This window comes from Delphinus delphis, chromosome 1, assembly GCF_949987515.2.
Source record: "Delphinus delphis chromosome 1, mDelDel1.2, whole genome shotgun sequence".
Lineage (NCBI taxonomy): Eukaryota > Metazoa > Chordata > Mammalia > Artiodactyla > Delphinidae > Delphinus > Delphinus delphis.
The window spans coordinates 141,060,409-141,084,263 of record NC_082683.1 but is presented as its reverse complement, the minus strand read 5'-3'; the positions used below and the strand labels follow the sequence as shown (position 1 = coordinate 141,084,263).

The window sequence follows — 23,855 nt, the reverse complement described above, 5'->3', positions numbered from 1 at the left end:
ATAACCACAGTCAAATAAAATTCAATAATTCCTGTTATCTTAAAAAAAGTGAGAAAAGAGAAAGAGCCTCAAACAAATATATAAAGCAGTATTAGAGAGGAAAAAATAAGCAAGTTCCATTTACCTCTTTCAATAGGAAAAAATAAGAGAAATAAGTTATGAACAAAAGAATGGTACAGAAATACAAAAAAGAACTGGAAGATGGAAAACAAAACTAAAGATGAAGATAGTTCCCTGTGCTATACAGTAGGACCTTGTTGTTTATCCATTCTATATATAACAGTATGCATCTGCTAATCCCAAACTGTCAATCTATATTCAATAACTTGTGATAACCCATAATCAAAAAGAATATGAAAAAGAATATATGAATCACTTTGCTGTACAGGAGAAATTAACACAACATTGTAAATCAACTATATTTCAATGAAATAAATTTTTAAAAAAACTAAAGATGAAGAGAAAGCAAAAAGACCAAACAGTACATCTTCCTACATAATTATATTTTACAATGTACATAATTACATGTTAATTAACAAGTATTTATGGAGCACTTATTATGCTAAATACATTAGTATGATAACAATGTCCCACCTCTAATTTTTTAATCTGGGTAGAGTAACAAATTAGTTACCTATAACAATATTATTATAATTAGAATGCAGTTTTTGAGGATTATAAAATGAATGGCATAGACAACCAGAATAAAGGCAGATCATCTATTCAGCAATCACTAAAGAAAATTCATTTTACCCTGATACCTTTGTATTTTTCTCCAGAGTATAGCTGACAGAAGTAGTAGACAGTGGGACATGAATATTAATATATACTGTACACTCTAAAGAAAGCCATGAAGCTGATAGTCCATTTTGATACTTCCAATCTGCTGGTTTTGCAGAACTCTTTAGCAAAGGGGGAAAAACATAAAATATGTGATTTACGTAAAACACACGGAGCAATAAAACATCATAAAATGTACAACCCAGTAACTTATACAAGCTGTTATCTAATATATTTGGCCAAATTCCTTCATCAAAGGGTAATAGGTTAGAACTAAATAAAAATAAAGCATGCATTAAAAGTTCAGTATTCTTCAGCACATCCCAGGCAATCTTGGCAACTCCCTCGCCCAGTGAAAGGCTTGCTTAAAATCCTGACAAGTCCTCTGGTCCTGTAGGTCCCATATGTAGCTTCAACAGTGTCAATTCTGAAGCTTCTGATGGAGAGTAAATAATCACTGAGCAAATACTAGGTGCCAGACATTTTCCTTTCTGTTCTATCCTTGCTAACAGAATACTGCATTACTTTTTCACACTGCTTCTTTTTTTTTTTTTTGGCCACACTGCATGGCCTGTGGGATCTTAGTTCCCTGACCAGGGATCAAACCCGTGCCCCCCTGCAGTAGAAGCATAGAGTCTTAACCACTGGACCACCAGGGAAGTCCCTCACATTGCTTTTTAGACACCTTGGCAAAATGTTAGTCTGGATCCTGCTGAGTACAGACAGCCTGTTTACTGGGCACTGTGGCTCCCACAAGCCTAGACACTTTTACTGCTAGCCTCTCAAATATAATACCAGACACATAAACAAGGTAGGGAGAGCTTAACAAAAATATTTTAACAATAAAAAAAAACACAAATTGTCCTTGTCTGTAGTGAAATTAATAATATTTCAAAAAAAAAACTACAGGTGGTTGTGGACATTAATAGGAAGAGATAGCACTGAAAATTATTAAAACTAAAAATTGAATTTTATTTAAAAATAGTTTGCAACACAGAAAAATCTTTAAAGAGCAGTTTTTCTTACCTTTGGATTATGGATATCATAAGTTCGACAAAATGTTCTTTATTAATTAAGGATAGAAATAACCAAAAAAATAAGAAAGCAATTCTTGATGATCAAAAGAAAATAAACCATCAAAAAATAAAAATAAAGTATATGCATCCAAGAGTTTTTACAAAATCATACCACTTCATGGCATGACACTTAAAGATATGTATACACATATATATGTACGTATATGTTTGTGTAAATACATATACGTACATATATACAAATTCCTCTGACTATAATACTTGTGGTACTTTAAACTATTTCCTACTGCTTATAAATCCTGCTAATCACAATGAATAGAATGATAGCTCTTACAAAACTGTCCTCAAATACAGACCCTTTTTAACAAATAGGAGTGCTGTTCTGAATGAAGTCAAGCCTGGGAATGTTTATTGGGTCAAAGGGTCTGTACATGAAACTTTCTAGTTAAATACCAAAGGAGTTAACAGCCCGCCTTCTACAGGGATGATCACTTTTTGAATTTTGTCTTTTTGCAGGTCCTAATTTATTGGGCCCTTGCATTGCTTCACTCCCTTGGTGAGGCTGCCTCATGCTTGGGAGGTACTTGCCCTGGTAATATGTAGAGGAAAGAAGCTAAGAAGGCCCTATAATTGGCTTTTAGTGTCACTTGATCTTGGCCAAAGATATAAAAATTGCCAGCTCAGTGCACCTGTGCTTTGCATTGAACATTTTATCTATAGGAACTGGAGGTAAACAAAATAAAAGCATTACTTTGCCTAAGCTGTACCTTTCTGTAGGGGCCCTAGTGTATTTTAATGTACAGGGGTGGAGAGCTGGTAAAGAGTTCAGAATACCCAGTCCTTGCCACCTCTCTCAAACTCTTTACAACCCTGATACATGATTAACAACCATTATTACCATTATTATTGGCAGTCCGAATTATGTGTTATTTACAGAAAAACGTACAAACTAAGCCTATTTTTTAAATGATGACTTAAATAAGTGTTTGGGGAAAAAACCTGCAGGAACATTATTTTGGTATCATATACTTTAGAACATAAACACCTAAATAAAAGATACTTTTTTGTAGAAGAGCAAAAGTGAAGTGTCACTCGTTCTGAGACTTCCTCGTCTGTGAAATTCCACAGTCTCTTTTTATTCATAGATTTTTCCACAGCAAATACTAGCTGAAAGAGAGGAAAACACATCAACTGAACGCAAAATAAAATAAGAAAGAGAGTGCAGAAAAAGACAATTATAATATCCTTAAGCACTCATCTAGCTTTAAAATTCCATGATGCTATCATTAAATTTCCTTTTTCTCAAAAGAAAGAGTGAAACTGATTATTAACCATTTAGATTCCATTTTTAGGGATATATAAAAATTAGGTGTTAAATAAAAAAATATAATTCACTGTCATTAATGATCAACTGAACATGATTTTGGGCAACTAACATTTAAGTGAAGTACAGAATAAAGACTTTAATTAGAATGAGAAGTGACAAGTGATTTTTAACCTATAAAAATGGAGCGTGTCACCCATTTGGCATTTCTTATTTAAATGTCACAAAAGATGTAAGGTAATAATACATAAGGGCACATAAAATATAGTAATAACATAAATTCTAAGTGAAAAAAATCAGAAATAGTGACAAAAATCTATGCCACATGTAAGAATTATAAAAATGCATACTTGATATGGGGAGAGGGTTCATAAATTTGGCTCTAAGCTTTCTAAAAATAATGTGCACAGAGAAACCCAATCAGTTCCCTAATTCGCACAGTCCATAAGCTAAACAATTGATCAGAAGAGGCATAACTTTCTTTTTTTTTTTTTACATCTTTATTGGAGTATAATTGCTTTACAATGGTGTGTTAGTTTCTGCTTTATAACAAAGTGAATCAGTTATACATACACATATGTCCCCATATCTCTTCCCTCTTGCATCTCCCTCCCTCCCACCCTCCCTATCCCACCCCTCTAGGTGGTCACAAAGCACCGAGCTGATCTCCCTGTGCTATGCAGCTGCTTCCCACTAGCTATCGGTTTTACGTTTGGTAGTGTATATATGTCCATGCCACTCTCTCGCTTTGTCCCAGCTTACCCTTCCCCCTCCTCATATCCTCAAGTCCATTCTCTAGTAGGTCTGTGTCTTTATTCCTGTCTTACCCATAGGTTCTTCATGACAGCTTTTTTTCTTAAATTCCAATATATATGTGTTAGCATATGGTATTTGTCTTTCTCTTTCTGACTAACTTCACTCTGTATGACAGACTCTAGGTCCATCCACCTCATTACAAATAGCTCAATTTGGTTTCTTTCTATGGCTGAGTAATATTCCATTGTATATATGTGCCACATCTTCTTTATCCATTCATCCTATGATGGACACTTAGACCCAGCAATCCCACTACTGGGCATATACCCTGAGAAAACCATAATTCAAAAAGAGTCATGTACCAAAATGTTCATTGCAGCTCTATTTACAATAGCCCGGAGATGGAGGTGTAACTTTCTTAATAATGATATCAAAAGAAATTTCTTCAAAGACAATATTATGTAATATAACAAAGTTCTTAGCAATGACCTTATGGGAGACAGTGACGAGTTTTATAAGGTTACTTCATATATTGTCCCTCAATGCAGGTCCATGGAAACAAAGTTAGATAATTAAAATGCTACAATTTCTGAAATAGGGCATTTCTAAAATCTTACATGCTTCTTAGAAACAAAAGAGATACAAAAAGCAAGAGGAAGGAGGATCTACTGTATCTCTCTAGCACTGAGCCCACATTCAACCCAACCACAAGAGGATGTACAGCCAATGCTATTAAATACACATGGATATAGATTACATTTCAAAATGCCAAATAGGATGAATGATTGTAAAAGAGGTACATTTATTTAAAACGGTAAAAATGGCAGAAGGTTGAATAACTTGCCAGGGGAGGGATTATCACCATTTTCTTCCTTTACCCCCATAAGTACAAATATCAAAGGTTTGAAGGTGGGATATTTGATGGGAGAGAATGTTACAAAACTGGAAGAATCTGTAGCACCTGGATTCTTAGCTGTACACTTTTTACTAGAAAAAGGTTTGGAAGGATTCTGTGGGGTTTTGCACTTCTCAAGATAATGAGGTCTCCTTCTCTCTTGGGGTGGAAAATAACTTTTGAAGGCTTATTTGGATCTTGAGTACTAAAAGAGATGAAAACTGGCTGCACAGAGTTTGCTTTAGGTCTGGGCTTAAGGGGAAACAGCTTGTGGACCCTCACATTTACTTGTAAACCATGTTACCCAAATGATTGACACAGGAATTAAACAAAAAGCAGGGGATTCATAATAGATACTCGGTCCAGAAATAAAGAATAAGTATCTGACTGTTGTTACTTTATGTCTTACTTTCAGGATCCTGAGAGAATTGAAGAGATGAAGAATTGCAAAACCTATTAATTTCACATTACAGAAATCACCTGGAACTAAATGGAAGGTCTAGCAGAATACTGCTACGGCACAAGAAAAATTGTTAAACCATTATAACTTGTTTCACAATAGTAAAAAGTTATCTTTAAAATAACGACTATTTTAAAAATATGTAGCATTTGTTGAAAATATAAATACTGACATGTATTACACTCAAGATACCAAGCAATTGGGTGGAAAAAGCTGTTTCAACATAATCCCAGCATAGAGAATTAATCTAAATATGACTAGGATCACTGTATACAAGTATAATCAATTAAGATATAACTTTAAGAATTTTTGATATTTCAGACTTACTCTATGTAGGGTATTTTGAAATTCATTTCCCATTTCTAAAGTTGTAATAATAAATACTCCAAGGACTAAAAGTCCCCCTGGTAGCATTCTGGATACCTGTAAACAGAAATATAGTATTAGCTAACAAAAGCATTTGACATTATATGCAATCTTTTGTGTTTGAGAAGTTAAATATTAAATCATTAAATGCCTACCTAGTACCAACTATATGCAAAGCACTGAGGTAGGGGCTTTGAAAAAAATAGTTAAAATATTGAGAAATGGGGACTTCCCCGGTGGCACAGTGGTTAAGAATCTGCCTGCCAATTCAGGGGACATGGGTTCGAGCCCTGGTCTGGGAAGATCCCACATGCCATGGGGCTACTAAGCCTGTGCACCACTACTACTGAGCCTGCGCTCTAGAGCCTACAAGCCACAACTACTGAGCCCACGTGCCACAACTACTGAAGCCCACGCGCCTAGAGCCTGTGCTCCACAACAAGAGAAGCCACCGCAATGAGAAGCCTGCGCACCACAACGAAGTGTAGCCCCCGCTCACCGCAACTAGAGAAAGCCCGCACGCAGCAACAAAGACCCAACGCAGCCAAAATGGATGAAAACCAAGATGAATGGGGTGTTATTATGCACACAATCTTCCTAGAGTGTCCTTAACTTTTTACCTTAAAACTACTTTATAAATAAAACCATTTAATAATGACACTCTTTAGTTACATCAATAAATAAACTCCTTTCTCCTAAGATTGAAAACTAAAATATCTCCTAAATTTTTCAAGGGCTTCCACTATCAGCTAAATAAAATACAAATTTTTATCTTAGACTGGTATTGCAGACTCTCTAAAATCTGGCTGATCTGATATTCAGAGCCTCATTTGATACTACTTCCCATGAAATATTCAAGCATCAATCACAAACTTCTCACTGTTCTCCACATATATAGTTACGCTTTCTAACTCTATACTTTTACTCAGGCTGCTCACTCAGCCTGAAAAGACTTTCTCTTACACGTCTACATGTCTGAACTCTACTGAATACCTCGAAGTCAGCTTGAGGAAGCTGCCTTCCCTGATCCTTTGATCTCCAAATTCCTGCAGGACCTCAGTGTAGTTTTCCCATGGAGCTTATCACATGAACCTGTACTATGGTTATGTCTGAACCTTACTAGTTGATCTGGGAGCTCCTTAATGGAAGAAGTTAATTCTCAACTACCTTTGTATCCCTATAATATTCAGCAGAGTCTGTGATTTGAGCAGAGGGGGTCCAACTTGAAACTCCATTGTTTCCTGTTGTTTAGCTTTACCTCAATTTTTAAAACCTTCTTATTGATATTGGGCATTTATATTATTTCCAATTTTTCTGTACCTTAAAATAATATTGGTTAAAAATCCTAGCAAGTTTCTGTGTTCACAGGATTATTTGCTTATAATAAATCTCCTGAGGTGGATAACTAGGTTAAAGGGTCATACATATGTTTAAGGATTTTGACACATCCTACCAGTTTGTCCTGCATAATATCTGTGATTTTCCTTCCACATCATTGTGGCTAGTTCTTAGTGCCACATGTATTCCTTTCTACCATCTATACTCTTAGTGCTCTGGTTACCTTTTATGTATTTAATGTATGAGCAAACTGATCACAAAGTTAAGTCTTCAGAAAATTAGATACCATAGTCTAACCCCTAATATATTTGCATTATGTCTGCTGGTGGTTCCCTCTGATTTCATAAATTCTGTTTACTACAGTGACACAAGCTTGACATACATAAATAAGGAATAAAGTTTTCATACTTAGCATGGGGAACTTGCACATCTTTTGAAAATCATCAACAAATAAAATTAACCATTTCTTGCTAGAGGTAAAAAGTTTATTTGTTTTACTACATAAATTTTATGTTTGTGTGTATAGATGTATATAGACTAGACATAGATATAGATACAGGTATGTAATTTTACAGAAGGCCAAAAGCAAAATTAGAGTAGAAAGTTATTTACAAACCATTGGAAATATAAGTTTAAAATATTTAATATTTCATTAGAAGATGGTATTAAATATTTATTGCATTTTTCAAAAATATAACTACATACTACCCCCCCATCACAAATGCAGATAAACATGTGTGTGTGTTTGAAGATTTAAAGATAATTGGAGAAGGAAATAATTTTATTTTTACCTTACTTTAACATACTTTATTGGATGATATAATCCATTCAATAACTACTTTTAAGTGAATTTACTCATCATTCTCTCTGACTCACCCCAAATCTGTTTCCTCTTCATGTAATGGCAACGCCATCTTCCTAGACCCAGGCTAAAAAAAAATCTCAATAATCTTTAGCAACTCTCTCACAATCTCTTTTTACTGCCAATCTACTTGGTCACTGAATCATCTTAATACTAGCTCTTTCTCTGAAATGTTTTGGCAATGAAGTTTTAGCCCACTGCTTTAGTTTGCTTATTTATCCATTCACTTATCCAACATTTTGGAGTTCTCACATAAACCATGGGAACACTATGCCTGGCACTAAGGATACGGCCATGAACAAAAAAGACGTGACCCCATCCTCAGGAAGCTTGCAGTCTAGTCACTAGCTCATGTCACCTTTTTTTGAACTATTACTGTAACTATATTTTCTGCTCTCTCTCTCTCCAATCCCTCTACTCTCCATTTACACTGTACCAGGGCACTGCAATTACTTTCTCAATTATTGGCAGGATTATTTCTCAATCCTTCTCAATATAGGGAGCTCTGAAAGTCTACCATAGAGCTACTGGCTCCAAAAGAACTCCTTCCTTCCTAGAATGACACTTCAAAACCATCCATAAACTGGCCCCATACAGCCTTATGTCTAAAAGCATTCTTTTATATACACCATGCTTCAATTACACCCAATTTCGTGCTATTCTAACATACCTTTAAATTTCATGCCGTTGGGTCATTTATCCACTGTCCTTTTTGCATTCAATGTGCTCCCTGACTTCTACTAGCAAAGTCCTATTCATCTTTCAAGTTCAGAGCCTTCTGTGAAGCTGTTTGAATCCAACCTTTGACAGATATTTAATCATTCCCCACTCTATATTCCTATAGTACTGTCCTATTTTTATTCACTTCTCTTACAATTTGTTTTGGTAATAATGTCTTTCACTTTGCTTAAAATATAAATTCTAAGGACATTAAAGAAAAATTTAACCATCATTTTATTTCCTCAGTACCTGGTTTAAGTCTTTAAAATAATTCTGACCAGCAACAATGTTACCAATAACTAGTATCATTTTAAAATAAGGAAAAACTGGAAATAAGGTAAATGACCAATAACAGGATATAGGTTAAAAAACACAACAGATAAAAGTTAATAATAGAAAAGCATAGTGTACAAGATCAAAGGCTTTCAAGTCACACCACCTGGGTTCAAATCCCAGTTTCACTACCTATTACACTAATCTTGGGTGGATTACTTAACTTCAAGTAAGAAAATACTTTTTTAAAAACTAGATGCAAGTAATCAATAAATAAAAAATATAATCATGGAGGAAACAGAGCAGAAAATACTTCTATTTTTGACATACTACCCAAGTTTTGAAAACTTAAGAATGAGTACTCTGAAATCCTAGTCTAGTAACCTGAGGATAAGGTACTTTTATTTTGTTAGTCAATAAACACAAACTTAACTATATAAAGAAACAAACGTGATGACCTGGTTGGCATGTTCTGTGGCCCATTCTTCATCCAAGTTATCCAACTTAGCTTTGGAATGTTTGGAGCTCTCATCTTGTTCCTCTTTGGGTGGCGTTCTAGTGGCAAGAATCACGTAATCCTTTTGTGAAGAACACTTAAAAACAAATTAGAAAAGCTTATTAGGGTGATAACTGACTGAGGAATCCAAAGCCCTTATGACGTGCAAAAACTGAGCAATATTTATAGCAGCTTAAATTGTTAACACCTGTATTATACCAGAATCTACAGAGAAAACGATTTTCATGGATAGCTTTACAACATTTTCCTCACATGTTATTTATCTTTTAATATATTTAATACCAGCTCCTTATTTGTTTGGGCAACCTGAATGTGAATCATGCAGTGGTCCTTAAAAATGGCTTACTGGAACAGATTAGACAGTTCAACAAATATAAAAACCCAATAAAATAAAGCAACAAATGACCTTGTGCATCTTACTTTCATAAAAACAATGATAGTGGGGAACTTGTTCATGTGTGTCCACAGAAAAACAAAGGTGAAGTGATATTAGATTTATGTTCCTCAGTTTTAATAACAATTAAATGCTAACCAGAAGTGGGAAACCTAAGGATAATTTAGGGAAAATTTAATAGCTCAGTCTCATTACAGTGAAAATTTCCTATAAAGAAAGAGTAAAAATACAAGTTAGCATGATGTTATCCTCACACATGACCTGAAATTCTAATCACTAGTGTCATCCTGGAACGGAAAATAAAGGAAGAGAAATTATTTCAATAAAAGTTATTTCCAGAAAGTTACATTGAAGTGCACAAAAGGAAAAGGTAGGTGCTGATTAAGAAAGCTCTTTCTTTTCATAAAATCTATGATTTTGAAAAGAAAAAGAAACTGACCCTAGGAGTAGGAGAGAGGCAAGCCTGAAAGCTTGAGGGGAAGGCAAGAAAAGTGATGAATCCTGGAATAAAGAGAAAGAAGAAGCATGTAGAATACTGAAAGGAATGAAAAGGCAGCATGAAGAGAGATTGGAATTCTCCCTAAATTGTGGGAGACTTATACGTAAGATGGTAGTTTTGCTGAGCTCTAGAAACAGCCTATGTGCTGTAAGGCAAGTTTGGAAGAGGGTATTTCTCCCTGACCTTTCACCTTTACTGATCACTTCTGTTCCTAGCAAAAAGAACCCCATACTAGATGTTAAGTAACCTGAATCTAAAAGAAGTTCAGATCGTTGCCAGGAGAGGTCGTCTGGCTGTCTAATGAGAAGCCTCAGAGGGTGGTATTACCTGGGTGAACAGTGCAGGGTCTGCCCTCTGTCTTACAAGTTAAGAAATCGGATTTGTGAAAACTCTGAGAATGTACCTGTCTCTTAGGGCTACACTAACATTACCTAAGATCATTCAGAATGATGCTAAAACTAGAATACCATGAAGGGATGTGAACATGTAAGTCCTCTGCATGGTGCATTCTTTATAAGTAGGCAACACAGGGCATCAAATTATAAGAGAAAGTAGCTTGGGAATGTGGATAGAATCAGAACAAGTTAATTATCCAATTTGAAGGTTCTAAGGCATCATGTTAAAATATCCAGAAAGAAATCTGCCTCCAATAGGGTTTTATTTGCTATTAGGCCTCAAAATTAATCTTTGGACCAGAGTACACTCTCCCCTAGTGTTTAGATGTATGTAGCCAGTTTGTTTGTGTGACTCTCCTTTTTTCATTTCTGTGTACTGCTGACAAGTCCTCCCTGCTGATTAACACATTCTTCCTTCAATTATAATAAATCAGTGGGTGCTTATGCTTTTTAAAGTAACTGTCCAAATATCTGTTCCATTTAGTTTGATTTTTGAGCCTTAACTCTAAGAGGGAAATAAAATTTGTGTAATGTCCAAATTTCTCTCAGTCCCTTTCCCTCAATCTCCACTGAATCAATATTAAAAAAAAATTCAATAAATGGGTATGGTAATATACAATAAAATATACGACCTATATTTGCTACAAGTCTGAAATAAGACAAACTAGAAATAAAATTGTAAAAAGCTACCTTTGTAAAGAATGGGACAACCTGGAATTAAAGGGGTGCAAAAATCACTTTGGAAAGACAATAAAACGTGAATAATCTGGTCAGTAAAATTCTAATTTTGCAGTGTCTACCTTATAAGTTACTTTTACATTGTCAAAAGGGAATGTGTGCTGACTTGGGCAAACCTGGGCTACATTATTCTTCTTCATTCCATCCCTCCATCCCCTAACTTGAATTTATTGTTAAATAGCATATTTTAACTTTAAATAAACAAATTTGCTTTATCAGTAAATACATAGGAAAAGATACATACCTGTCCTATTAAAAGACCAGAGACAAAAGCTTTTCCTTGGAGACTGACGTTTGAAAGATACTGGCCGACAGTCTCTTCTACAATGTAGGTTCTTCCCATTATTAAGAACTAATTCAACCTCCTAAATTACAAGAAAAAATATAGAGCATTTTTAGGCAAAAAATATAATTTGCAATGTTTTCCTCATGGGGGTAGTATAAAGAGAGAAGTTGTACTACCCTGATACTACTCCATACCTTACAGTGATTGCTTATTCAATAGGATATTCTTTCTTGCAAAGTTTGAATGTAGCTTCAGAATTCTCAACAGAGTGTTGCAGGAAATGACTACCAATCAACCAGAGTTGACATGAGCGATAAAACCTACTCCCATACCTCAGATAATGAAGAGAACACTAAACTACTAGTAGCCAACACACCTGATTTCTTATTTAGATCTATTACTCCTTAGTTGTATCATCTTTGGTAATTTACTGCTGAGCCTCACTGTGTTCATTTCTAAAACAGAAAAGATGATAATTTCTGAGTTGCTCAATGGGAGGTAAACGGAATCAAATTCATGTATTCAGTAAGCACACTATAAAGAACTACTATGTGCAAGAAATTGTGCCAAGTGGGATGGCACGAAGATGAATAATACTTGGCCTCTGCCCTTGAGTAACTCAGAGTACAACTGGAATGATGGAAGTAGACAAACAGCAATACAATAATAACAAACATTTGTAGAGCTTCCATTTTGTGTAAGGCATTGTTCTAAGTACTTAACATATGGTAACATTTAATATTCAGAAAAACCCCCATGAGGTAGGGGACATATATACATGCTTGTTTTATAGATTTAGAAACTGAAACGAAAAAAGGTAACATAACTTGCCCAAGCGATAAAGCTGGTAAGTGGCAAAGGTAGGATTTCACTTCAGGCAGTCTGGCTCTAAAACCCATTTCTTAAATAGTATTCTTAAATACTGTGCTCATACTTAGGAGTCATACCCAGTCTCTCAATTAAACTTTCACTAAGGGGGACTCCTGTTCTACCCTCTCGCGAGTTTGGGGATGAAAATCAGCATATTCCTCTGACTGGCTCATACTCCTTTGATTTGAGTTTCTGTAGCTTAAAATCAAAGATGCTGAATAAAAGAGGTAGGAAATAATAAATGATGATCTCAAGGAGTTCACATTCAGTGTGGGAGAAACAAATGTAAAGACATGATTCCAAAAAGCTATAAAATAGCCACAGAGAGACTGAAGAAACACAGTTGCAGCATTCTGAATAGCGGTAATAGTCACTTAGGTCCTGCAAAAAACCCCAATCTTATTCAGGACAACAAAATCCAGGCAACTATAGATGTGCTGGGGTGGCTTATCTGACATCAGTAAAATAAACTGCCAGTCACAATGACTTGCATTACTCTAAAACTAAAGCCCAGAGAATCGCTTCCAGTTTGAAATGGCCTATTAGATGGTCTTTTTTCAAAATTCCTGTTCGGTTTTGTCTCAAAATGCATTAAATGTCTTCTTAGCTCTCAGGTTTGCCCTTTTTTTTTTTTGGCGAAGTCTAGGACTGCCTGTCTAAATCATTAATGCCTCTATAAAGTTAAGGGCTTTCCACTTTTACCACCTTAAGGTATGCATTTCTGTGTATTAAACTTTCTTCTACTTCATCATGCTATTCTACTCTTTTTCCTTCTGCCCTAAAAAATTCTTAATTCTTACAAGAAATAGCAGTTAACAGTGACTCCAAGGTTATGATATGTAACTTTCTAATCTTACTTTTTCCAAGGTGTCATCTACTAGTCACGTTAACGTGTAAGAAACTGAATGCAACAGAAAGATGAAAATCTTTGGGTTATGAAATCTGGTTGACTGTCGGATATTTTTTTTCTTTAGTGCTCCTTCAAAACTTTGAAATGTAGCTAACCATACTTTATAAAGGACGCTAATAAAAACGTAGATCTTCTCTTATACAGTTCAATTTTTCCTGAAATGCTGTGTATCAGCAGAAGCTTTGCAAGTTGTCCAAACGCTGACTTGAGACCACTCAACTTCCCTGGACTCTATTTTCCTAGTCTACAAAATAAAGAATTTGGATCATAGCAGGTCGGAAAATCTAATTTTAGGATTCTCTAAGTCCAAGTACAGAACATCTGCATTTTCCAAATGGTAGATCAATAATGATAATATTGTGGGCCTAGGACATAATACAGTACTGCACATACCAGCAACCTTAATTAAAGTGCTTATATAAAATATTTTGGGGGAAAGAAACAACCTTAAGCTCCTTACTGCTATTCTCAAAGGTTTGCTACTGTGGGAACTGTAGGGAGGATGACATTAGTAATGCTTTATTTTCAATAAAGAATTTAACAAATTCTTTTAGAAGAGTAATCAAACATGAAATAATCTACGGATTCTGCTTAGAAGTCACAGAACTACAATTTGGAAACAAGTAGTTCTGTTACGGTGGCAGGGTAAGAAGTGGTTTTTAAGAACGAACGTGTTCAACAACTTCTGTTCCAAAAGTTTTTCAATTTTAACAATATAAACACAAGGCAACATTTTCTGTAACGTTACCTTAAAACATACAAATAAAAGCTACACTCAAACTCCTCTTGGCTTTTTAAAATCCTCTTCCTGGAAAATAAACCGAGCTCTTTAAATTCCTATTAAATCACTGTTACCAACTCTGCCACCAAAAAACCGAAAAATCTAAGTAAGATAAGTCTCATAACTGGACTTGAGTGTGTCGCACAGGAGTGACCGTCCATATAGTTCCTATACTCTACCCCTTTCTGTCCTCCTTGAAAAGGCAGTTCTCTGTGCCCGAGTGCACACACATCTCACACACACACACACACACGGATTCCACCCTCAGGCTGACTCACCTGTACTCAGACTGTGCACGCGTGGCAGACAAATCTGTCGAACTGTCAGACCACCTGAGAAAGGTGTTTAGAGTGCAAGTACCAGCCTCCAGGGACCAGATTCCACACCGGTCCCAATTCCACAGTCAATGAATTCATCAGAAAGCGACGAACTTCCCGCACCTCACTTCCTACTCCACACCCGGGGTCTCTGGAGTCAGGTGGCTCAGATTGATGACGCACGCTGGCCCCCTCCTTTCACAGCAGCGCCTCAGCCAAACCGACTGCGGTCGCCACCCCGCCCCCTTCCGGGCGCCATTAAGAGCGTGGCGGTAGCCCGGCGTCTGCCGTCCGGCCTTGCCGGGACCGATGCCCTCTAGCGGCCCAGTGTCTAAAAGCCGCCAAAGAGGACGACCCATGGCATCCCGGAGCTGTGACAGTAAGGTCGCCCTCCTCTTCAGGGAGGAACGTAGGTTAACGGGTACTGTGTGGCGCCACCTCGCGGATAAGTGGTCGCGCGGCAGGCAAGGAGAGCCGGGGGGCGGGGAGAAAGGAGGAAGCGGACTTGGTGGTGCGGAATTGGGCTCACGGAAGGGATTGGGGAAAACTACGTTTCCCTGAAGCCTACGCGGCTAGAAGCGGGTTGAAAAGGGGGCCGGAAAGCGGAGTGCACGACAGGGGTCAGAGACTGCCTCTGAGCTCGGATTCCCAGGGTGCACAGCTTCCGGTGATTGCGCGCGCACTGCGGACGCGGGCGCTGCGGCGCGTCTGGTGCGGTAGTTAACGCGGGACTCGATTTCCCAGGGTCCCGCCGCTTGAGTCTCCGTCGGGCGGGCGCGCGCGAGACACCGAGCGAGGTGGCGGAGGCGGCAGCCCAGGCTTCTGGGTCCTCTTCGTCTTCGTCTTTCTTCTCCGTTTCTGCTCCGTCGGCCGCTGCCGCCACGGTCCCCGGCCCGATCGACATGGCGGCGGTGTTGCAGCAAGTCCTGGAGCGCACGGAACTGAACAAGCTGCCCAAGTCGGTCCAGAACAAACTTGAGAAGTTCCTTGCTGACCAGCAGTCCGAGATCGATGGTCTCAAGGGGCGGCACGAGAAATTTAAGGTGGAGAGCGGTAAGTGCGACGCTCTTCGCGCCCTTGTTTCTGGGCGCGACCCCAGCGATGGCTGGTCTCCTCCCCTTGCAAGCTCGCACCATCCACGGCTTCACTGCTAGCTAGCATCGCTTCTCTGGCTCCGTGGGCACCATAGGCCTTCTCGTAACTGCTTCCCTCACAGTTTGATACGAAGGAGCCTGTTTGTTTGTTTTTAAAATGTGAATCCACATTGAGTTCCTGTTTTCTTTGTAATTAGGGTGGTCTCATTTAGGGACGCCTAACGTCTGACAAACAGAAATTGTGAAGATTTGGGTCTGTTTACACCGGACTAGGGGTCTGCGACTCCTAATTCTTCTAAGCCTAGAGTACCCTGTCTGTATGTTGCACGTTAAATGATAGTAATTTCTGTTCTGTTTTCTAGTCATCTGCCTTCAAAGGCCTATGTCTTTAATGATAACTTCCTGCACTTGTTCTGAGTCTGTCTCGCTCTGGTCCGTTTTGTGTTCACAAGAACGAGTGGATGCATAAGGCAGCGCTGGAAACACAGTGCACGTGCAGTAAATGTTTAATATATACGACTTCTTTCTAAAAGTTGGACTTTGATAGAAAATCTATTAAGACCTTATAAATACCTGTAGTAGACTCTCAAATAAGAAAGTTCCTCACAATGGTGACTTGAATATCATTGAAGAAATATTAAGAGCATAGTAATTACCATTAGTAAAATACAAACCATCTGTTGTGTGTCCTGGTTTACCAGGTTGTGTGTCTTGGTTTTTTTTGGGGGGGTGGGCGGGCGGTGCGGGATTGGTAACTGGTTTTTGCTAAGTGGATTGAAAGTTCTGAAGAAGTTTTCATTTTAAAAAAATAAATAAAATTACCAAGGAGAATTGATGTTGAAAATTAATTCTCTGAATCCCAACACTGAATATAGTGCACTGCATTCTATGTGTTAATTTACAGAATAAATATTGAGCGTATTCTATGTGCTTCTAATGTGTTGAACAGTACACTATCAGTCGCTTCCCTTGGAAAGTTAACATGTTTATTTTTACATAAATTTAGTAATTTTATATGTTCAGGCATTATTTTGGCTATTTTAAGACAAACCTTTTTAAAGCAAAGCAGTTTTTAACCTAAATAATTTTTTCTCCATTTAATAAATATATTTTTTTGGTCTGCTTTATGCCAAGAAGTCTACTGATGTGTGGGGAAAATACTATGATAAGTGAGACATGTTGCCTGCCTTGAAGAATTTCATAATCTTGTGGAATAGGCAGAAAAATAATTTGTTAAGACCCTCTCAGGCCTTATTTTCTTTTGTCATTTTACATATGTCAGTTGGAAATGTTGGATTAAAGTCCTTTTCTGTACTCGATCTATTTATCTTTACTCAAATTCTCTCTTATTTGGAGTGTGGGTCCCAATACTATGTCTTAAATTTTAAAATCAAGGTTATCAAAAATAAGTAGCAGTGTCGACAGTGTGTACATGTATGTTTGATTTTTTTTTTTTTTTTTTCCTCTGATCATCTGTAGAACAACAGTACTTTGAGATAGAGAAGAGGCTGTCCCACAGTCAGGAGAGACTTGTGAATGAAACCCGAGAGTGCCAAAGCTTGCGGCTTGAGCTGGAGAAGCTCAGTAAGTATTTAATTATATCTTTCTAATATTAGAGTATTGAGGTCTTCAGATCCTCCTTTGTATGCTTTGGAAACATTTATTTACTGTATATGAAAATACTGATTGTCCTTGTTTTCATTTCTGGTAATATCATGTTTTTTTCTTTCAGTGTGATTTTTTTTCATTCAGTGGTAAAGACTTTGAAAGAGTCCAGGGCTTAATGGTCAGGAGGCATGGGTTCTAATTCTGACTGCTATTAAAAACTCTTATGTCATATGTAAATCATAACAGTGTTTGATTATTGTTTATAAAATGGCTAGAGCCACTTGTCTATCTACTTAAACAGCTGTACAGGTCAAATGAGGTATATATGAAAGCATTTTGAAAAGGCTGAAGCATTATCCAACTGAAAAAGTAAAGAGAGTGACTTAATTATTTTTATGTTGTTGAAAAATTAAAGCCTATTAGTTCCATTATTATATTCATGTTTTAACTCTTGTTATGATATTTATAACTACTTATGAACCTCAGGATGTAATTTCCTCTTTAAGGCCTAATTCCATTGAAAGATGAACAGCTGTTTTTCTTCTTAATTAATTTTCTTACATCATTAAGTCCTAGAAAGTACACAAGATCTTAAAGGTCCTGACATTTCTTGGGAGGATGATGTGTTTTTTGTGCCTTGTTTACAGAGAAAAAAGCGAATGTCAGGAAGATCTTTATAGAGTAGGGGCATAATATTTGTTATTAGGTATAGCTGGATTTTAATTTCATTGGGAATGCAAGAAGCTAATAATTAAGAGAATGGCTGAAACATTAGTCTTCTTTCTTAACCAAGTCCATGCCCATCAGCTGTATGTTTGAGTCAAAACCCTTTTCAACTAATTCTGGCACATCTCATTTTTAAAACATGTGATGTATACATATGATGGTATGTATATATGTGTAATGAGGGTATGAATACTTGAGTAGCTACATCTGATTTATCACCTGTACACAGTTTTGTCTTGGCATAAAAAAAAAGGTTTGTAGAGCAAAAGTGCTAAAAAATTTCAAGAAAATGACTGTGATCCCAGCTTCTTTTATGAGATCCGGAAAAGGGAGAGGGAGGAGAAGATGGGGATAAACCTAGATAGACATGCCTTCCTGGGGTGTACAGTTTATATTTTTATATTTTTTTAGTTTGGAAGCAGTAAATAACATTAAAATGACAGAAAATGTGGACAAATTTAGCAGGTTTTTTGTTTTTCTTTTAATAAACGAATTGTTTAACTTGGAAGTAATAATAATGTATTTGTTCATTAAATTACCAGCACATAACATAGACGTGTTTCAGTGGAAGAAAGTTTCAGAAAGTATACTCTTCCTAATTATTGGAATATGTTTAGAAGAGAAACTTTAGGGGAGATAGCTCATTATGAGTAGAGATTGTGGGACTGAAAATTCAGTATCAAGCATAGCTCTTTTTAGCGTGGTAAACCAGCTGAATTAGTTATCCATTATTGTGATTTACTCTGTATACATTTCATGTAGTTTAAATGTTATTTATTCTCTTGATTTTGCCTTTTTTCACTTAGTTGTTGAATTTGCAAATACAATTAATTCACTTTTTATGATTGATTTAGAAGATGTCATTGAAAAATAAGGAAATTGGTAATTGCAAATACTTTTTCCTAAAAATGTTGGCTAAAATGATCACAAATATGATTTTGAAGACAGGATAGCATATTTAAAACTTTGTACTAGAAATACAGTAAATTTGGGTTGTACTTACGAATTTGGAATGCAGTGTTGTGCAGCTCTACCTTTCTGAAACTTAGTTTCTTAATTTCAAAACGTGTATGGGTGGCCATTGAATACAAACTGTCATCGCAAATTTTAAGCTTATGTACGTGTGTTCATAAAATTCCTTTTATCCAGACAGTCAACTGAAGGTGCTAACTGAGAAAAACAAAGAACTTGAAGTGGCTCAGGATCGCAGTATTGCCATTCAGGTAAAAGTTATTCCTGTGAATAAAGCTAATTGTAAACCTGATACTTGAGGAAGTTTTCTATTCTGATTGTGCTTATTGGTTATTTAGTCAGTGGGAAGATGAAATATGTTCAGTTAGGAGAAGCTACTAACAAAAATGTATATACATAAATTCCTTAATAGGATTTTATGTTTTAATGATTGATTGTATATTCCTTTTACTTGTTAGAGTATGTAAGTTCTTGATATAAAAAAACACTTGCTTTTAGCTGTGTAGCTCTTAAGTCATGATTTAAAAAAAATTTTTTTGCATTATAAGTGCCATAAATCTGTAAGTAGGGTAGATATTCATAGATCCATCTGGCTGTCTATCCACCCACTTACCTACCTATCTTCCTTCCATTCTTTTAGAAATTATGTATTTAATGCTTACTATTGCCTAGGCATTATTTCAAGTATTGTGATACAGTTGGGGATATGTGTGAATCCACATTGGTAATCATTTCCTTAGAGTAGTGATTAAGAATAACAGATTGAATATGATTACAAGGATTGTGGGCCAGTTTGTTTAATAAAGTGGTCATACCCAATGATTCTTTGATCAGATAGACCTTTAGACTCTTGCCATTGCTTTTTAAAAATTTGCGTTTGATTTGAGGTTAAAAGATATTTGATATATGGAAGACACTTATAGTGGGAAAGAGTGATAGACTTGATCCAATAGAAATTTTAAATTTTCTACATAAAAAGAATCAAATAAAGACGCAGACCTCCTAGAGAACGGACTTGAGGTTATGGGGAGGGGGAAGGGTGAGCTGTGACAGGGCGAGAGAGAGTCATGGACATATACACACTAACAAACGTAGTAAGGTAGATAGCTAGTGGGAAGCAGCCGCATGGCACAGGGATATTGGCTCGGTGCTTTGTGACAGCCTGGAGGGGTGGGATAGGGAGGGTGGGAGGGAGGGAGACGCGGGAGGGAAAAGATATGGGAACATATGTATATGTATAACTGATTCACTTTGTTGTAGAGCAGAAACTAACACACCATTGTAAAGCAATTATACCCCAATAAAGATGTTAAAAAAAAAAAAGAATTAAAAAGCAAATAAATCATAGAAAGTATTTTCTCAATAAAAATATGACTATATATATCCTTAATACATGACCACTTTCAAATTATAAGAAAAATTATTCAAAGGGGGAAATGGGCAAAGGTTTTTAAAACCAGACAGGAAGCTGTACAAATAGCCAATAGCAATATGAAATATTATTCTACTTCACTTGTAATCAGAAAAATGCAGATAATGCAACAATGTAATTATTTTTCACCTCCCCATGTTAACACTGATTTTTTTGTTTCTCCTTTTTTTTTTTTTTTTAAAAGCATAATCTTCACTTCTGGCATAAGTGGCTTCAGATTGGCAATTATGACTTCAAGAAAAGCCTATAAATTGCCGTTGTCTTGCTGCAAAGCAATTTGACAAAATATATTAAAAGAGTTTTAAATAATTCTGTTTCTGGGGATCTTTCTTGAGAAATAATTTGAGCCAAGGTGCAGTGATATTCATTAAAGTTTTATTTTATAACAGCAAAAATTAGAAGTAAATTAAGTTTCTTATAAAGGCTTGTTGAAGTAATTATATAATTATATGACACTTTCAAGTGATTAAAAAGTGACATGGGAAATTTTTTTGTGAGTCTAGGAAGAATAATTTTTAAAAACCCAAAATATAAACAGAAGTGTTGAGATTATGGGTAGTTTTTAAACATTTTTATGTATAAGCCATAAGTAAGAAAACCAACCATTTTTAAACCACTGCTAATGTTAACTAAGGTGCCAATTCCATGTTCATTTCTATATATCTGATCAACTTGATTTTCTTATTTAAATGTTTTATGCTAACTCCTTTATATGACAGAGCCAGTTTACAAGGACAAAGGAAGAATTAGAAGCTGAGAAAAGAGACTTAATTAGAACCAATGAGAGACTATCTCAAGAACTTGAATATTTAACAGGTATGAAAAAGGACCTTAGTCTCTAACTTCACTCTTTTCTTTCTCTTCTAACAGTGCTAAGATTTAATCCCCAGTCCATTTCTATTAGCTGGTGTTTGTCATAGCTCAGAATAGAGTTCAGAGTAATATCCTGTTGTTTCTCCTACTCATTTATCTCTAGATCATTCTGAGCCCTTAAAGAGGTGTCTATAGACAAGTACACAAATGAAAAACATCTGAAGGAATTTGGACCAAGGTTTATGAACTACAGTATTATTTATAGTATCAAATTGGAAACTGTTCAGATGTTCAGTTGTAGAGGCTGAACTTGATACAGACGCACTTGCTGGTATAAGCTGTCCACAAGCATTCAATATAAGAACCTAAAAGGAGAGCCCGTATTTAAAAGCACAGGCTGAAAGAATTAGGAAGCAAGAATATAAGATATTTAGATATAGAATATAATATGTAATACAGTTGATGTATTCAAGTGAATGTGACTCTTAAGCAGTTTAGTGGTATCCAGTTCCCTTTGGTTCCTTTTTATAAGATTTTTCAGAATTTTTATTTCTACTGAAGGAAGAATTTTCAAATACTTATGTTACTGTACAATAATAGTCAATTAGTAACTATTCTCAGAAAAATTAATTCAAAGTATTTGTTGATGATTTTGATCAGCTAGTGGGTAAGTAAAATTAAATTTTTTCATAAAAACCTTCATGTAAGGAATACAAAAATAATTAAGTATGTATATTCCTGCTGTTTTGAATGTAAGGTTTTAATATGTATCATTGCTTTTTAACTTAAGAAATGGCTAATTTGTGAAATTTTAATAGACTTTTGGTTAATATGAGGGAATTAATGTTAATATTGTATATTTAGCTTTAGATACTGCATTTAAAATAAGATAACCAGTATAATTTACATGCTTGGTTGGATGCATGAATTTGACTTCATCATCTATTTGTTAAAATTAAATTTGTGATTAAGTATGGCAGAAACAAGTTAAAATAGAAGAGTTGAGAACTACTTATATAAATGTTTGTATTCCTAGAGATGCATTTTTGATGTTTGGTTCCTCTGACCATTCATTAGTCATTTTCACATTCTCTTCTGACCTTTCTAGAGGATGTTAAACGTCTAAGTGAAAAACTTAAAGAAAGCAATGCAACAAAGGGTGAGCTTCAGTTAAAATTCGATGAACTGCAAGCTTCTGATGTTTCTGTTAAGGTGAGAAACAAACAATTTCTAATGCATAGAATACAACTTTTGATTAAAACTCACCTAAATTAAATTTTAAATATAAGCAAGTTATCTATAAATGAATTAAAAGCTTTTTTTTTTTAATATCAAGGAATTAAGTTTTAAGACAATTTTAATTGAACTGTTTTGCTTATATGATGTTTGTTTCATATTGTTCTTACCTGATTCTCTTTTCTGTTAAGAGTCCATGCAAATACTTATTTCTGTTGTAAAAGTTCTGCTTGTGTACCTTAGCTATACACAAAATCTTTTGAATAACCATATACTATATTTAACTGTAAACCTTTTTTTCTTGGATTTCCTTAGTATCGAGAAAAACGCTTGGAGCAAGAAAAGGAGTTGTTACATAATCAGAATACTTGGCTGAATACAGAGTTGAAGACCAAAACTGATGAACTTCTGGCTCTCGGAAGAGATAAAGGAAATGAAATTCTTGAGCTTAAATGTAATCTTGAAAACAAAAAAGAGGAGGTAATTTAGTAAAATTGTATCTTTATGTTAGTTACAGTTTACATTTGTGTGCCAGCTTATACAAATTTATTCAGTGGAGTACCAAATTAAATATATTGTAAGATTAGGGGTCAATGTGAAGGACATAACTCATAAACATTTGGCCTAGGAAATTAACCAGTTACATTTTTTTTTATCAGATTATAATTGATTTACAATGCTGTGTTAGTTTCTACTGTACGATGAAGTGAATCAGCTATATGTATACATATTTCCTCTTGGACCTCCCTCCCATCCCCCATCCCACCCATCTAGATTATCACAGAGCACTGAGCTGAGTTCCCTGAGCTATACAGCAGGTTGCCACTAGCTCTCTTTTTTACACATGGTAGTGTATTTATGTCAAACCTAATCTCCCAGTTCATCCACCCTCCGCTTCCCCCACTGTGTCCACATATCCATTCTCTACATTCCTGCCCTGGATATAGGTTCATCGGTACTATTTTTCTAGATTCTACATGTATGCGTTAATATACAATATTTGTTTTCTCTTTCTGACTTGCATTTAAATAAAGAACTTACATATCCTTGGATGAATTTTCATACTATCTACTGTCTTATGGTGTGTCCTTCCTAAGACACATGTTTAAGAAGTGGTGGTGAGTTTCTCTGAGCTAAAACTAAACATGTTGTTCTGTGAGCTATTTTTCATTTTCTTAAACATTCATATTTTATGTAAAATGCTTTTTTGGGTGTGGGGGATTATTTTGCTTTTACTTGGCAGCTAAACTTTATTTATTTATTTTTAACATCTTTATTGGAGTATAATTGCTTTATAATTGTGTGTTAGTTTCTGCTGTATAACAGAGTGTATCAGCTATACGTATACACATATCCCCATATCTCCTCCCTCTTGCGTCTCCCTCCCACCCTCCCTATCCCACCCGTCTAGGTGGTCACAAAACACCAAGCTGATCTCCCTGTGTTACGCGCCTGCTTC

General features: G+C 35.8%; 2 protein-coding genes across 7 annotated transcripts in view; one reads left to right on the top strand and one right to left on the bottom strand.

The window, feature by feature from the left end:
• The window catches only part of ODR4 (odr-4 GPCR localization factor homolog), a 42,308-nt gene extending 27,670 nt beyond the window's left edge, over positions 1-14,638 (bottom strand). For 3 of the 4 annotated variants that reach the window (XR_009516590.1, XR_009516592.1, XM_059994775.1), the window contains exons 1-7: positions 14,477-14,638; positions 11,596-11,716; positions 9,267-9,401; positions 5,577-5,672; positions 2,875-2,981; positions 1,807-1,843; positions 762-902 (exon numbers count right to left, since the gene is read on the bottom strand). Coding sequence is in view for 2 of the 4 variants with exons in the window: in XM_059994775.1 (XP_059850758.1) it covers positions 762-902; positions 1,807-1,843; positions 2,875-2,981; positions 5,577-5,672; positions 9,267-9,401; positions 11,596-11,694 (615 nt within the window). In the remaining 2 variants the exon portion in view is untranslated. The remainder of the gene's footprint in view (positions 1-761; positions 903-1,806; positions 1,844-2,874; positions 2,982-5,576; positions 5,673-9,266; positions 9,402-11,595; positions 11,717-14,476) is intronic. The other variant, XM_059994788.1, reaches the window with a different exon arrangement.
• Positions 14,639-15,193: 555 nt separating this feature from the next.
• TPR (translocated promoter region, nuclear basket protein) overlaps positions 15,194-23,855 on the top strand; it is a 64,913-nt gene continuing 56,251 nt past the window's right edge. For 2 of the 3 annotated variants that reach the window (XM_059994685.1, XM_059994691.2), the window contains exons 1-6: positions 15,260-15,568; positions 17,089-17,193; positions 19,093-19,166; positions 21,067-21,163; positions 22,269-22,372; positions 22,712-22,876. In XM_059994685.1, the coding sequence (XP_059850668.1) occupies positions 15,418-15,568; positions 17,089-17,193; positions 19,093-19,166; positions 21,067-21,163; positions 22,269-22,372; positions 22,712-22,876 (696 nt within the window). In that variant the 5' untranslated portion in view covers positions 15,260-15,417. Of the gene's footprint in view, positions 15,569-17,088; positions 17,194-19,092; positions 19,167-21,066; positions 21,164-22,268; positions 22,373-22,711; positions 22,877-23,855 lie in introns of all 3 variants that reach the window. The other variant, XM_059994698.2, reaches the window with a different exon arrangement.